This window comes from Aricia agestis, chromosome Z (assembly GCF_905147365.1).
Source record: "Aricia agestis chromosome Z, ilAriAges1.1, whole genome shotgun sequence".
Lineage (NCBI taxonomy): Eukaryota > Metazoa > Arthropoda > Insecta > Lepidoptera > Lycaenidae > Aricia > Aricia agestis.
In genome coordinates, this window is record NC_056428.1 from 32,414,269 (window position 1) to 32,430,500 (window position 16,232).

General features: G+C 35.6%; 1 protein-coding gene across 2 annotated transcripts in view; it reads left to right on the forward strand.

Annotated features, from left to right (window-relative positions):
* Window positions 1-3,204: 3,204 nt before the first annotated feature.
* Window positions 3,205-16,232, forward strand: part of LOC121738569 (probable medium-chain specific acyl-CoA dehydrogenase, mitochondrial) — a 45,212-nt gene continuing 32,184 nt past the window's right edge. Inside the window, exons 1-4 of one of the 2 annotated variants that reach the window (XM_042130730.1) lie at window positions 3,205-3,320; window positions 3,872-3,968; window positions 8,894-9,061; window positions 9,318-9,418. In XM_042130730.1, the coding sequence (XP_041986664.1) occupies window positions 3,303-3,320; window positions 3,872-3,968; window positions 8,894-9,061; window positions 9,318-9,418 (384 nt within the window). In that variant the 5' untranslated portion in view covers window positions 3,205-3,302. Of the gene's footprint in view, window positions 3,321-3,871; window positions 3,969-8,893; window positions 9,062-9,317; window positions 9,419-14,858; window positions 14,960-16,232 lie in introns of both variants that reach the window. The other variant, XM_042130729.1, reaches the window with a different exon arrangement.

A 16,232-nucleotide genomic window follows, 5' to 3' on the forward strand; every position in this document is an offset into this window, starting at 1 on the left:
AGTGCGAAGAACGGGCCCATGACCCGGGGTGTCTGAGGGATTAAGATGGCAGAGCGCAACTTGAAAAATACTCCCCGGGCGGTTCCTGGACCCTCAGGGACCGGAGAATCCCACACATCTCCGAAAGGGGATGTCTGCCGCGCGTATACGGGGGCGGCACAAATAGCGTCGGAGCCCGCAAAAGCAGCGAGGCAGAGGCACAGAATATATTATATTAGTAGTACCAACAGAATTCCCACTCGTGAAACCCGCTTAAAAAAATAACAACTCATGCTACGATACTATAAAGTTCAAATTCCGACCGCGCCGTGCTAGGTGCCTACAATTATATTTACCTACATGTCCGCTCTCTATCTATCGCGTAAGAGGTACCCTTTCTGACGAAATCAAGATTGTCACCTTTTAGAAAATAAAATAAACTTCTTATAATTACTATAGCTACTAATAGCAAACTTTTTATAGTAATAATAAAATTTTAGTAACCCAACGAATATTTTATAATAGTTTTATATTCGATTATAATGTAGGAGCTGGTCAGGACTTTTTTACAACTTATACATAGTAACTTGTGTTTATTTATGTGTAGTACCTATGTGGTTTGTTTGTAACAAATTGGTTTATTGGCTATGTTTGTGTATTTTTTATATTTTTTGTAATTTAAAGTCTTAAATTACTTTATTGACATTGACTTTTTTTTATTTTTTCAACTGTTCATATTTATCAGATTAATAACGATTCTGTCACAGCGGTTAAATCAGTAGGTACGTAGATATATGCGACGAAAAAATCTTGCACGCGCGTCACCGCTCGCTTGTGAGTCCCTTGTGATCTGCCCCTTTAAAGGGGTACTTACAGTTCGATACCTAAACTCGCGAGTGGGACATTCCTAGTAGAGGGTCATTTTGGCGGCCCTAGGAGGCGATGACGGCGCGATAAAGTCCGACAGCTGGAAGCCGGCACTCATTACTGCGCCGGCGGCGGAGTGGCGGAGCGGACTCCGGAGGTCTTCCCGTATTCTTGGATAGGACACGCCGAAAGAGGCGATTGGATGAGGACATGACATTGCCCTTCAACAAAGGGGCGGCGCCCAAATCAAAGAGAGGACGTGGCCGCCCGCCAACGACCAGCCAATATGTCGGTTTGGCGAAGACACAGGCCGACTTTAATCGGGAGAAGATAGAGTCCTTTCGTTTACAGGCCGAGGAAGGGGTCACCGAGGCAGCGCGGGAGGCGAGAAAAACGCGAGCGACCATCAGCGGTGCTAAAATGGTCACATTTAGCAATTCCTCTCAATCAATTCAGCAAATGAATTGTCAAAACTGTCAAAGTGACAAATGTCAAATCAGTACAAAAATACAGAAATGAATTGCAAGCAGAGTTGCATTTTGCGATTTTAGAAAAATGAATCATATTATGATTCATATCATGATTTTTCAAAGTGACCATTTTAGCCCAGCAGCTCCGCCCGCTCCCAATCCGGACTCCCCGTTTCTTCTCCTTCGCGAGAAGAGGCTATGGAGCGGACACTGGACAGGCATTGACCTGATGAGGACGATGGAGACTTCTCTGAAGATCATTTCAATGGTAGCCACCAAGTCCTCCAATCTTAAAAGTACCTACGTAAGGTACCTTAAAGAATCGTTGCGCCCATTAAAATGGTCTTCGAAGAGCTGAAAGATCGCTCGTCAACGGAGGAGATTAAGAAGCTAGAGGCTCAGAATGCGTGGCTCGAATAACAAGTGGCGAAGTTACGCCAGGAGCTTGACGACCTGCACGGACACACCTCCGGGGCTACGGAGGTAACGTGCATGAGCTATTGGCTGAGGTCTCCCGTGCAAACATATAGACTTTTGGCAACATGCTCAACGCCAGGCTCGCTGGATTGAAGGACCGTCTTCTGTCCGAGCCGAGACGGCTGGCATCGAATATAAGGCCAATCGAGGAAGAAATGCCGGTACCCCCCCCCCCCCCCCCCCCCCCCTGTAGAAAGCGAAAAAGAAACCGGCTAAGAAGAAGTCGCAACCGTCAGTTGCTGCATTGGCCCCTCCAGAGGCCCCTACTGCACCCCCGGTGGCCAGACCTAAAAAGGCCAAGAAAAAGAAGAAGCGGCCCTTAATGGGAACGAACACCAGCTCCCCCCGTACTGAGACCCCATGGACCACAGTGGGTCCAAAGGGCAGAAGTAAGAAAGGGGCGGCCATACCATCTACAGCCGTCCCGAAAAGGAAAAAGAAGAAGTCAAGGCTTCGCGACCCCGCCACTGCGGCCGTCGCTCTCACCATCGACGAGTCGGCTGTGAAGGCGGGGTTGACGTACGCCAAGGCCATCGAGGATGCCCGGCGGGAGGTGAGCATTGAGGAATTTAACATTCCCCAAGTCCGCTTCCGTCGGGCCCGAACCGAAGGGTGCCTCCTCAAATCCTCACTATCGCCGGTAAGGGTGCTGAGAAGAAGGCGGATGCTTTTGCCGCGAGGCTCAAAAGTGTCCTTCCCGCAGAGGTGAAAGTCGGGTGGCCAGCTGCTTTCGCGGAGATGCGCATCGCCGGCCTTGACGACTCTGTGACGGCCATCGAAATAGTGGAAGCGGCCGCACGTGCAGGAGAGTATCTGGCCGGCGATGTCCCGTCGGGGCCAATATAAGAGAGGGACCACAGGGGGATGGATCGTGCTGGGTTCGTCTCCCAGTCGCGGCCGCCACACACAGTGTGGACATAGCTTGCGATTTTCGCTAATCTAAATTCTAAAGCTCATTTCCATTAATTTCCTTGTGGTCTTTAAAGGGTCGTGCATTACGACTTACGTTAGATTAGTGGACTGGAATAATGTAAATTGGCCATTAGACACTAGAACTTGGTTTGACGAACAATCGAGCCATCATGAAAATCCGAGCGTGTGTTGACGGTATAAGAATTTTCAGTTGCCAAAACCATTGAGATACTATACTTTATCTATGGCCAAAACGAAGTGACAATTGACATATAATATTTGATAAAATCCGCCAATCAGCCATCAGTTTTGTGAAAAGTTACTTTTATCATTGGCTATTTTTAGCAAAAGTTTGTATGTCCTCACGCTGATAGGTTAAAAATTGATAATCAAATTCACCTGTCCATTCATTTTTATTGAAACAGCGCTGTTGAGGTTTGCTGTTTGAGCAATTCCGATTGGGCTGGTTACAAATATATACTAGTAATCTGTGGTTCTTACTGAGTAGTCGAGTTGGCTTTATTTACCGAATTTCTTTTTTGTGTATCAAAATTTAATATTATTAGTTTTGTTCTACTAACTTAAAATTCTAACAATATGAATCCTGTAAACCAGGTAAGGTTTAACTCTTCTAATTCCCTAAAGTTGTATTTATAAGTACAGAGTCCAAAGTGCAGAATGTTAGGAAAAAACTAGGTTTTATCTTTATTGTCTCTCAATAATTATTGTTCTTACATAATCATTTTAAACATAATTATTTTTGTTAAGACATTGATTTACTGACCTTAGGATGTCAAACTTAAGTAATATCTTGGATTTTATTTATAATTTGCTATTTGTTTTTGTAGGTTAGATGTCTCTGGAGGAATTTCTATTTCTAGCATTAGGAATTCCTGCAAAAATGTCTATTTTTCTAGCACTACGAATTCCTGCACAAATCTCTAGATTTTTGCAGATTAAGTTTCTCTGGAGAGATAGTTTATTGACGATATATAACATAATTGCTATGATTAAAAATAATGCTTTCCAGAAGACTTTTCCCTGAGACACTATAATGCTTCATCTTTTCAAATGTGCCAAAAATAAAATGCTAAAGAACCTGATTTTAAAATAAGACTTTTTCAATGGGCATAGTGAATAATAAGACATACTGGTTATTTAAATAGATTGTCAGAGCCACCCTGCCCATATACCGCAAGCTGTCAACATCGGCCACAACATTAGCAGCACCAAAAGCCATACCGACTACTGGAGCATGCTTTGGTAAGAAATACAAGCCTTTGCGATTTATTTTATGTAAAATTACATAATATATGAAAAATTTAAGCAATACCTGCATGCCATGCTGAATATTTGATTGCAAAAGAAATTTTGTGAAGTTTGTTATGTGCCAGACACATCCACAACTTTCTGTACTTGCTTTGCTGGTCTGGGTCTTTTTATTTTTATTTTACAAGATGTCCCGGCAAACATGTTTTGCCATAAAATGATTTTCCCTGTTTTCCTGCTTTCCTCTTGAAGTTTTTTCGGAATTTTTTTTCTATAGACCTTACGGAGCCTGAGTCCTTCAGAGTGAGGACCTTTCCAATGCAAAACCGTGGAAATCGGTTTGTGCGTTTTGAAGTTATAGCGTCAGGAAGGAAAACCCGACTTATTTTTATATATTAGATTAGCCTATAGTGTCCCACTGCTGAGCAAAGGCCTTCCCTAAGGATCTTCCACTGACCTCACTCCTGCGCCACCGATAGCCAGCCTGGCTGTTACGCCTCCAGCTCGTCACGCCACCGATAGCCAGCCTGGCTGTTACGCCTCCAGCTCGTCACGCCACCTTTATCTTGGTCTTACATTACAAAAAAATTGTCTAAAACAAAAAGGTAGACATATATAGATAGATTTTGTTAATATTTTACAGTAGCTGTACTTAAGGACATGAGAAAGAACATAGCATAGTTTGTATTGCGGAAAATATATCATTTATGCTTACCATGTAATATGTAATACAACAGAAGCCACATCTTGTAAATGACACATCATGATAAATGCGTTTTGGTATGGTTTTGTTGTAATATAGTTTGTGGTGAAAATAATTTTAATTGAAAATTGAGCCAGCATATTGTAAATATTTAAATAGATTGTATATGTACTTTGAACTGTGTATCTTAGGAATCAACTGTTGATTAATACTATGATAGTAGTTATCTAATCATGTTATGACAATAAACACCTTGTTAGTTTGGATGAAATCATTGGTCTGCTGGTGGGCAAAGTACCTACTACCTAATATTTTATTTGACGACCTCTGTGGCTCAGTGGTGAGCGCGTTGGTAGCTCAAGCCGGGGGTCGCGGGTTCGAATCCCGCCGACGGAACAAAAAGTTTTCAATGTTCCCGGGTCTGGATGTGTATTAAATATGTGTATGATATAATAAAAATCTTAAATATATGTATAGTATAAAAGTATTAAATATATTTCCGTTGTCTGGTACCTGTAACACAAGTCCTTTAGGTACTTAGCACAGGGCCAGACTGACGTGGTGTGAAGCGTCCATAGATATTATTATTATTATTATTATTATTATATACCTACGCAGTATGCACCCAACAACTACTATTTTAATACTAGAATTTTGGCAGAGAAATGGAAATGTTATAACAATACAATAAACTATTGTCTATCCCCCTTACAAATAAAAAAATATATGTACAATGTTTTATCTTGTCTTCAAAAAGTCTTTTCGGATAACGGTAAAATTCGGTAACAGTTGCACAATACTTTCTCTAGCTTATTAATTACTAGCTGCTGTTGCCCGCGACTTCGTCCGGGTGGAATGTGGACTACAGTTTATAGCGCGCGGTGTCAACAAAATTGGTGTCAGCTTTTTTAAACCCTGGTACCCCTTAAATCAAAATAAGTACCCAAAAACAGCTGTGCATTTCATTTTTTTATTAAACTTTATTTATGCCAAGTAAAGCTTATTTAGCCCTCCATTACACAACTTTAGCTCTACCCATAAACTATTTATCATTGATAAATTTAAGGTTACGTCACTGCATAGAAAAAGTACTGAGTAGTGAGTTATTTAAAAACGTGTATATCATCAATCATCATCATCATCATCAATCTTATACTTAATCTGTGATATCAATCGAAAGAATCGACAAAACTCGACTCAAGATGGTACCATCTATATGTATGTCGGTTCAGTAGTTTTGGCGTAAAAGCGAGACAGACAGACAGAGATACTTCCGCATTTATAATATTAGTATAGATTTTACATTATTAAATATTTTTATTAGAAAGCGACTTAAATATATTCTTGAACCTTAACTAATAGTTAAGTACCTCTTCTATTACCTTGATTACCACTGAAAGTAGGCAACTTAACCGATTCGTTGCCACCTTCATTTTCACGAATTCTTACCACAGGCCAAGCAGTTTGTTCGATGACGCGCCATAAGCGTCATCGGCCCTGCTAAACGATGACGCACCACGTGCGGCATTGGCCACTGGTTGTGTTTTATGCACATTTAGACTAAGGAATTATTGTAATTACAGTATAATAAATTAGTTTTAACGTGTTTTTTAACAATCCTTGTATGCCGCGCCTGGCGCGTCATCGGCCTCACTGAATCTTTTTAAATGACGCGCTGGGCGCGGCAGTGGCCACGAATCGGTTAATTTTGGCATTCATATATTAATAACATATTTATAATATTATACTAGCTGTCCCGGCAAACGTTTCTTTGCTATATAAAGTATTTCGCCCGTATTATTTTATTGAAGTGACTAAATAAGTATGTCACCATCAACCGTGGCAATTGGCACCGTCCATCGCTATCCCGTCGCACAAACAATGGTCGCCGTCAGTCTCGAGTTGTAATAATTTACTATTATTTATTCAACAAATGCACTTATCAATATAATAAGTACCCAGTAGCCGATTCTCAGACCCACTGAATATGCGTTTCGAAGGAGTACGCGGCCTAACATTGTGACACGAGAATTTTATATAAGTATATTATGAGATTTTGTAAAATTGCACCACAATAAATTACAAAACAGTGAATGAAAACTTCAATAAAAATATTTTGTTGTTAATAATAAATATAATAAATTGTTAATAACAAAAATATTTTGATGTTTATACATTATGTTGGGCTTCTATGTATAAATGTATGCTTGTTAAAATCAATTTTATCTTTACGGCTAAAAAAGTCAATATAATATGATAATTTAAGTGTACTTTTGATAACAGTACACACCTTCCAAAATATCTTAAAGGATTAACATAACAACAGTTCGTGATATCAGTTGTTAAGGTCTTCACATTATCATGTTTTTATTTTGTTGGAGATTATATTCACAAAGTCAACTCTCAAAGTTGAACTATTTAAAAAAGATAAAGCCTGAGCACAATTTTGAGATTGTTCGACAAAAATGAAAAGGGATGAGTTTAATTAGTGTAGAAGGGGGCTTTTGGTAGATCATCAATCAAATGATGATAATATTATGTCATTGGTACATATTGTACATAACATGTGCATATTGTAACCCCTACATTCACTGAGTTACCTTAAATGATGAGAGAATTCATCAAAAGTATGGAAAGGAATAATTAATCCAAGAGATTAATTAATGATATCTAGATTACTATTTACTTACTTATATTTGGTAATCTAAAAGCAATTAATGGTATGTAACTGTAACTGTTAGGCTACAATATGGGCTATTTGGCCTGAAATAAAGATATTATATACTTAAGAAGGCAACTTTTTTTAGGGTTCCGTACCTCAAAAGGAAAAAACGGAACCCTTATAGGATCACTTTGTTGTCCGTCTGTCCGTCCGTCCGTCTGTCAAGACCCTTTTTCTCAGGAACGCGTGGAGGTATGAAGCTGAAATTTATATCAATTACTCAGGTCTACTGTCCCTTGAAGCTGTGAAAAAATCAAACTTCTAAGCCAACGCAATCAAAAGATACAGCCGTTTATGCCGCAAATTTTCGACATTTGCAAGGGAATCAAAACCTACAGGGTGCTTCCCGTGAACTCAGAATCTTGAAATTTGGTACGAAGCAACGTCTTATAGCATAGATAAAGGAAAAATTACGAAAACCATAAATTTTTAGTTACATCACATAATATATTTTTTTTTAATAATTTTAAACTTACTACCCATTTCCTCATAAACGCGTAGAGGTATTAAATTGAAATTCATACCAAATACTCAGGTCTATAATACCTTTAAGCTGTAACAAAATCAAACTTCTATGTCAACGCAATCAAAAGAAACAGCAATTTAAGCTGCATATTTTGAAACTCGCAAGTACTCGCAAGGGAATCAAAACCTAAAGGGTACTTCCAGTCGACCTAGAATCTTGAAATTTGGCATGAAGCAACGTTTTATAGCACACATAAAGGAAAAATTCCGAAAACCTTAAATTTTTAGTTACATTACAAAATATATATTTTTTAATAAATATAAACTTATTACTTTTTTCCTCATGAACGCGTAGAGCTATCAAGTTGAAATTCATATCAAATACTTAGATCTAATTGCCTTTAACCCGTGAAAAAAAAAATTCTATAAAAATACCATAGTTATGACTCGATTGTCGTAATGAACGAACTTTGTAAACCTTGCAGGTTTGTACGGAACCCTCGGTGCGCGAGTCCGACTCGCACTTGGCCGGTTTTTTTTTTAAAGATGTTCTGTGGGCTGTGGGACACTTACAAATAATTCATTTTGATTTATTTTAGGAAAATCATGTTGTGTTTAATAAATAATTGTTTAATGTATCTTTAATTTAAATTTGCATTTTGCATACTGCATAACCAATTTTAATGCTCTTTTATTTTTGGAATGTTTGTCTTAAATGATGGTTTACATGTATCTTGAAATTGTGTACAGATTATTCAAATAGCTTATGCAATTCTTCACCTGTGTTACTTGTTTTTATGCTTAGCAGTCTATGATTACATTATTTGAAAGGTCACATGGTTGTGATCATCCGTGGTCACAAAAAATGGACAAATAATATTTAGCGAATTTTTTTAGAAGTTGTGTGTAAAATAATATTGCGTTAGCGAATGATTGTTGCATGTATGAGATCCATAATATAATGATTTACCATAAATGATTTTGCTATTATTAGAAAACGTTATTCAAGGTGTTATCTTTTGTATGCAGAATTGAGCGAGGAACAAAAGGCCCTGCAAGATTTGGCGAGAAAGTTTACCAAAGAAGAGATTATTCCCAAAGCCGCCCAATATGACAAAACCGGAGAGTATCCCTGGGAGATCGTTAAGAAGGCTTGGTCCGTGGGACTCATGAACGGACACATTCCAGAACACTGCGGTAATGTATTTTTATTTTCATTGCATGCATTTTCAAATTCAACATTGAAATCAATTCTAATATAATAGTGTGTCAGTACTTAACGTACTAACGTAAATTTTTTGTAGAGTTTGACAGAAAATGTGTGAAGTTTAGTTTTTTATAATCTCCCAATAATAGGAAACTATTTTTTTTATTCATCGTTTATTAAAATTGTATTGTAGGGAGTTTTTTGCCAATGTTTAAGTTATGGATAATTCATAATCGAATTTCACAGGGGGAAATGGTTTAGGTGTTATGGAAAGTTGTATAATCTGTGAAGAAACAGCATTCGGCTGTTCAGGAATTATGGCAGCCATTTATATCACTGATGTCGCTGTGAGCATAAGTTTCAATATGTTCTAGAAGTTTCTAGCATGCTGTTATGTTAATAATTTGAAAAATTCATCTCATTAGCTTCTTTTGCTCCACATTAACCATGCTTATTGGTAAACTTACATTTTATGGGTGCAAAATAAAATAAAATATCTGTTTTTATAATATGAGATATAATGTTTATATTATTATAATGAGAAAAGCAACACATATAATATACTTTATACAGTAGACTTTTCCTAAGATAAAATATCCAGACCAATGTATTATTATAATTTATTTTTAATCTTTTTATTTTTTATTTTATGAATATAATTAATCAATGTTCTAAGAATTTAGATTTAATTTGATTAATTAACATGGGCGTACCAGGATTTCCCATTTGCCAGGAAAATTGACGTTTATTTTGGTATATGGGTACTCCCATGTTAATTAATATTAACCACCTTACCACTTCTCTATTTTTAAATTAGTAAGAGGAAAACATATAAAAATATAGATAACAATCCACTCTCTAGATGTGGTTTTATAATTTGGACATATAATTAGGTATTCAGTTACTTACCATGCAGTTAAGCTATATATTTTAATCATTGATATTTGCTGTAGTCAGTGTGTGTGGTCAGTTTTTCCATTCATGTAATTATAGTCATTGCGTAAAATTGCAACAACCTTACTTTAAACGTGATGGTACTAGGTTACTACTAGTCATGTACTTGGTGTATGTTTGTTTTACTATTGAAGTTTATAAAATCTCAGACCAAAATATGTTTTTGGACTAAGTACTTCAAAATTTTATGGCTGCATTAGCTGTCCCAGTGAACTTCGTGTCACTTTAAAACCTTCCCTGGACTTCTACAAATATTTTATAACTAAAATTAGCCCAATCCATTCAGCCGTTTTCGATTTTTAGCGTTACTAACACAATTGAAAATCCATTTTCCCGACACCGGTGTCCGATCCTTTAATGTCATGATCTATGGCATATTTTATCGACAAATTGGCTCTCAAATTTTTTCTCTCTCTCACGGTTGTAAAATGGCAGCCATTTCACGGTTGTAAAATGGCAGCCATTTTAGTTTTTCTCTAGCTTTCACACTAATCTGACCAGTGCTTCTCATGTAAATATCCTATGAGGATAAAAAAGGTCTCATTTGATAGCTAAACTTGTGGACTACGCTTACACAGGCAATATGTTATTAATTTCGTGGAATTAAACATAGAAAAACCAAAGTTTAAGAAAAAAAGTCGGGACTCGGGATAATTGTATATACAGGGTGTAACAAAAATAAGTGATAATACTTTAGGGTGTGTACGTGTTCCTTGCAGAGAGTTAACTGTGAAAGTGGCAGCTCTGAAAGACGAATTTTTTTTTTCACTTTTATATGGACAAGGGCCCGAGCGTCAGGAGTTTCCCCATACAAAAGTTTAAAAAAAATTTGGTCTTTCAGAGCTGCTACTTTCACAGTTAACTCTCTACAAGGAACACGTACACACCCTAAAGTATTATCACTTATTTTTGTTACACCCTGTACATATAGATAAGCAAACACCCAAAAACTAAGTTTGATTTTTAAATGGCTTCTTTTAAATTTATATTGACACTGAGATATCCATATTTCAAAAACGCTGTCAAAAGGAAAACATACTTTACGAAACAGCGACCACATAAGTCGCTGTTACGAAATTACTAAAATTAAATATGTATGCAAATACTTGTTTTGAACTCAGTGAGTAATTACTAATTTATTATAATATGTTAATTAGCAATTACTGAACAAATTTAAATATACTTAAGTTATGTAGGTACTTAATTATTACCTAAGTACCTAGTCTTGCCATAAATACTGAAACAAAGAAAAAGTTTTTTTTCTATTGCTAATATTAAATGTTATTAATTAAATGTTATTACTTTTACAGTGTATTAGTTTAATACATAAATATAAAAAAAAATTAAAGTATTAAAAGCTCATTCAAATTGGCCTTCATTGGCTTCATCTTTAGAAACACGGACTCTTTCCATGGGAAAATTCTTCACTGCCAGTCGTATGGATTGTTTTAGTGACTCCAAATCATCACGCCATTTACAGCAAGCCGCAGCAGCAGCAGCAAGCAATTTATTCTCTAAAACCGACCAAAAATCATAATCCAGTGGATTAAGATCAGGACTAGACGACGACCAGTCTTTAGCTCTGATGAAGTCTTATTTTTTTTTTTTCGAAATATACAGTTGGCACTAACAAAATATCTGTAAGATTTTGTTAGTGCCAACTATGATTTAATAATAATAATAATAATTTATTTGCAGAAAGAAGTACAAGAAGTTGTCGAATTATTAAACATGGTTCACTCTTTCTACCTATAGTATTTAGGCATGCAAATAATGATAAGTAAAATTAAATTTAAGACATTATTAGAAAGTAGTCTTACATTATTAGAAAATGGTTAATATAATCATTAAAAAAGTAAAAGTAAGTCCGTACGTTAGTTTCCAACCAAGACCAAACCGAGTACCGACCGAGCTTTATGACCCGGCGCCGAGCCTTGTTGGAAATAAAACCCTTTTGTTTGTTAAAATGTTCCTTAATTGTAAAAAAAATCTCATCCGTAAACAAACATTTTTGTGACCTCCCTTCGCGTACCGCTTCAGTAGTTGTTTTAATTTTACCACCCTTTCTTTTTTAAATTATCAGTTAAGAAATAACCAGTACGTCTCTTATAGGCTGAAAGTCCTAAGTCATCATTTAAAATACGCGACATAGTTCCAGGTGCTATCATTATCTCGTGAGATAAAATCTTTTACTTTCGAACTGTTTTTTTTAATTCTTTCCCTTACTGCTTTAACCACCTTTTTTGTACGAACACTGCGTGGATGGCCAGATCTTTTTCTGCCACAAGCAGAGGAGGTCTCATTGTACTTATTAATGGCCGGTTACACAAACATTTTACTAATACCAAGCGTATGGAGAGTTTTAAAAACTGGCCAAGTGCGAGTTTGAGTCGTCCATGAAGGGTTCCGCAGCAGCAATAAGGTTTATTTTTATGAAATTAAGAGGTTTTTGATTTTTTTTCATATTTCAGTTGATTTAATGAAAGTTAAATTAAGGTTTACCATTTATGACCGTATAAAAAAACTACTAGCTGGATCTCGTTCGAACCAATTTTCGTTGGTAGTTTTTCTAGTAATGTACATCATATATTTTTTTACACTTATCATGCGCCTACTTTAGAAGTTAGAGGGGGGGGGGGGGGACACACATTTTACCACTTTGGAAGAGTCTCTCTCGCAAACTATTCAGGTTACAAAAAAATTATATTAGAAACCTCAATATGATTTTTGAAGACCTATCTATAGATACCCCACACGCATAGGTTAGATGAAAAAAAAAAATTTTGTTTCAGTTGTATCTATGGGGACCCCTAAAATTTTTAGTATTTTTTCCATTTTTGTATCAAAATTTTAAAGTGGTTCACAGACTACATCTACTTACCAAGTTTCAATTGTATAGCTCTTATAGTTTCGGAGAAAAGTGGCTGTGACATACGGACGGACAGACAGACAGACAGACATGACGAATCTATAAGGGTTCCGGTTTTTGCCATTTGGCTACGGAACCCTAAAAATGACATTGGACTCCATACCTTTTTTGTGTGATGCAATCACAGCGATTTGGTTCTTTTGATCACCCCACTCCATTTCAATATCGCAAAATATTGTAAAATACATTGGCGCCAAAATAAGAAAACACAATAAACAAACATATAAAAATTACAGAATCCAAATTCAAATGTAATATTTTGTTTATTTTTACTAGTAACAGTATTTATGGCCCGACTAAGACGTATATTGTTTTTAAGTTATCAATATATCATTTTATTAACGTTTATTATTATTTTGCTCTGGCGGCCAAGTTACCACAAAAATATAAGTATATTATTTATTATAATATACTTTTTTTATTGTTTAAATTATATAATAATATTACCTGGATGACCGAGCTTTGCTCGGTATAGCAAACACTCATTGACTTTGTGTTACTTAATAACGCCATCTGCTGGTCGTTAAAACAATTAGTTGCTCGCAAAATAGTATTATTATCCGCCAATAGATGTCAGGAAGAGTTATATTTTTCAATTTATCGATTATCAATAAAACACGAATAAAAAGACAATTTCTGAAAATGATTCCTAGCTAGATCGATTTATCGCCCCCGAAACCCCCTATATACTATATTTCATGAAAATCGTTGGAGCCGATTCCGAGATTCCAATTTATATATACAAGAATTGCTCGTTTAAAGATATAAGATTATGACCATAAAAAACTGTCAAATGAATTAAGCCAAATGTCTAGAATCGCGAGCTTTAGTTATTGTTTTTTAGGGTTCCGTACCCAAAGGGTAAAAACGGGACCCTATTACTGAGACTTTGATGTCTGTCCGTCTGGTCGTCTGTCTCCAGGCTGTAACTCAAGAACCGCTATAGCTAGAATTCTGAAATTTTCACAGATTGTGTATGTCTGTTGCCGCTACAAATACGACAACAAATACTAAAATCAAAATAAAATTAATATTTAAGGGGGGCTCTCATACAACAATCGTGATTTTTTGGCCTTTTTTGCTCTACTTATATCAATAACGACAACAGCCTACCTGAATACTTGAATTGTTCTCAAAGTCCTTAATTATATGTATGCTTTAATATTTAATAATAATATTAAAATAATATAAAATATTAAGGGGGGCTTCCATACAAAAACACAATTTTTGGCCTAATTTTGCTCTATAATTGTACGGAACCCTACGTGCGCAAGACCGACTCGCACTTCGCCGATATTTTCACTACTTATGAGAAAAATGCTACAAGATTCTGTCATTTGGCTACTTATAATATTTTATAGCAGACGTACCTAACTAGAGCTTCCGTTGATCAAATTACTGGATCCAAAAAAACATTTAATTGTATAGGTTAAGAGGGCGAATAAATCTAAATTGTCGATTTTATAATTTATTTTTATACTTGATAATGAGCAACGAATTGTTATATTTTTTTAACATAGATACTACATTAAATTTGCGAGGGTCTGTACCAGCTAAAATACAATATCTTAAATAATATTCAATTTATTTTAAAAACTGTGTATTAAACTGAGTCGTAAAGAGAGAGGGACGATGTTACTTTTCCTGCTTTATTCGCGCTCTTAAGATACAGATCCGAACAAGAAAAAAAAGAATAAAGCGGTAATATACACATACAGTATTAGATCAAAATTTGATCAGTAGAATACCAACTTTAAATTACGAAAATCTAGCAACAAAGTTTGCTATTTTGTTATTAAACCTATAGTAAACACCTTTTTATACGATTCCACATTTGAAAATTGCAAAAAGAAGAAGAACCAGAAAAGGGATATAAGTATAATTTGAACTAATAATTTTCACAGGTGGTATGGACATGAGTGTCTTTGATGGGTGTTTGGTGGCAGAGGAGTTAGCGTTTGGGTGTACTGGTATCATGACCGCAATGGAAGCCAGTGGCCTTGGTGTGAGTTGTGTGCATAGAATACATTTTCCTTAGCGATCATAATATAGAGGGTGTAACAAAACAAAGTGATAATAGTTTAGAGTGTGTAGGGTGTGTAACTGTGTACTGTGTATATTGTATATTGTGTCTCATAAATAAACGAGACTTTTTTGTAAATTAGTGTATATATAGTCTTTAAAACGTTGTTTTGAGGCATTTCTCATAGAAATAGAACTTAGAAGTCAAGAGTAACTTTTTCAGCGCTGCTACTTTTAAAATGAACTCTGTCTTATAAGCAACACGTAATATACACCATAAACTATTAAAACTAACATTTTTATTTGTTACACTCTGTATACATTGGGTACCTGACTGATATCAGACTTTAGCGACTTGTGGAGAATGTGTAAAGATTAAAACAGACAAAAATAAGTAAAGCATGACATTTTAAGTTTAGTTTCAATAGCAACATTATGGTTTTTAATTCATCAAGCCCCATACGGTCACCGGTGACCGAAACACAATAGAAATTCTATTGTGTCTCGTTTTTCCACGGTCGTTAAATGCCTAATAATGGTTATTAGCTCATTAGTCACTTAAAAAACTTAGCAACTTGTACAGATTCCAATTTTTGAGCCGTCTCCGACTGTTTGTTTTAAAGCTAACCCTTGATCATGTCATTTCTCTTTGAGGATGTGTAAAAAGCAATGGAATTTTAGGATTAGTATTAACTCAAACTGGTCATACATTTTTGGTTTTATTCTAAGATCCAAAAATAAGTTTTTTTAAATATTCTAAAGTTCCATGAAATTAATGTTCGAAGGTCGGCATAGCTTAGGTCAAATACCTGCTTTAATTGCATTGCGTCATGTTTGATTACAATACTTTTAATTAGTATTTGATATCTTTATATTAATTATAAAATTATCATACACTTTGAAATATTATTTTATTTACTTTCATATTATTTTTCTTTCTTTTAATATCACCTTTAAAAAATATATTTTGCACTTACAGCACGATGCCTGCACCTACATTTATTAAATAATAAGCCTGATATTTTCAATGCAAAGACAAAAAAAAATATACTATTGCAATGTAATTCCACTCAAATTATGTGAAATTAAAGCATGTGTTGACCTTGTGATTTTTCTAAGCAAGGACACACTGCATCTTTAGTTTTAGGCTGGGGCCATTTATCGTTTATCTACCATGGATATAAAGTACAAATGTAACTGCCCTTTGCCCCAAAATTTTTGTAAGTATTTTTTTTCATAATGACATTAGGGTTTTT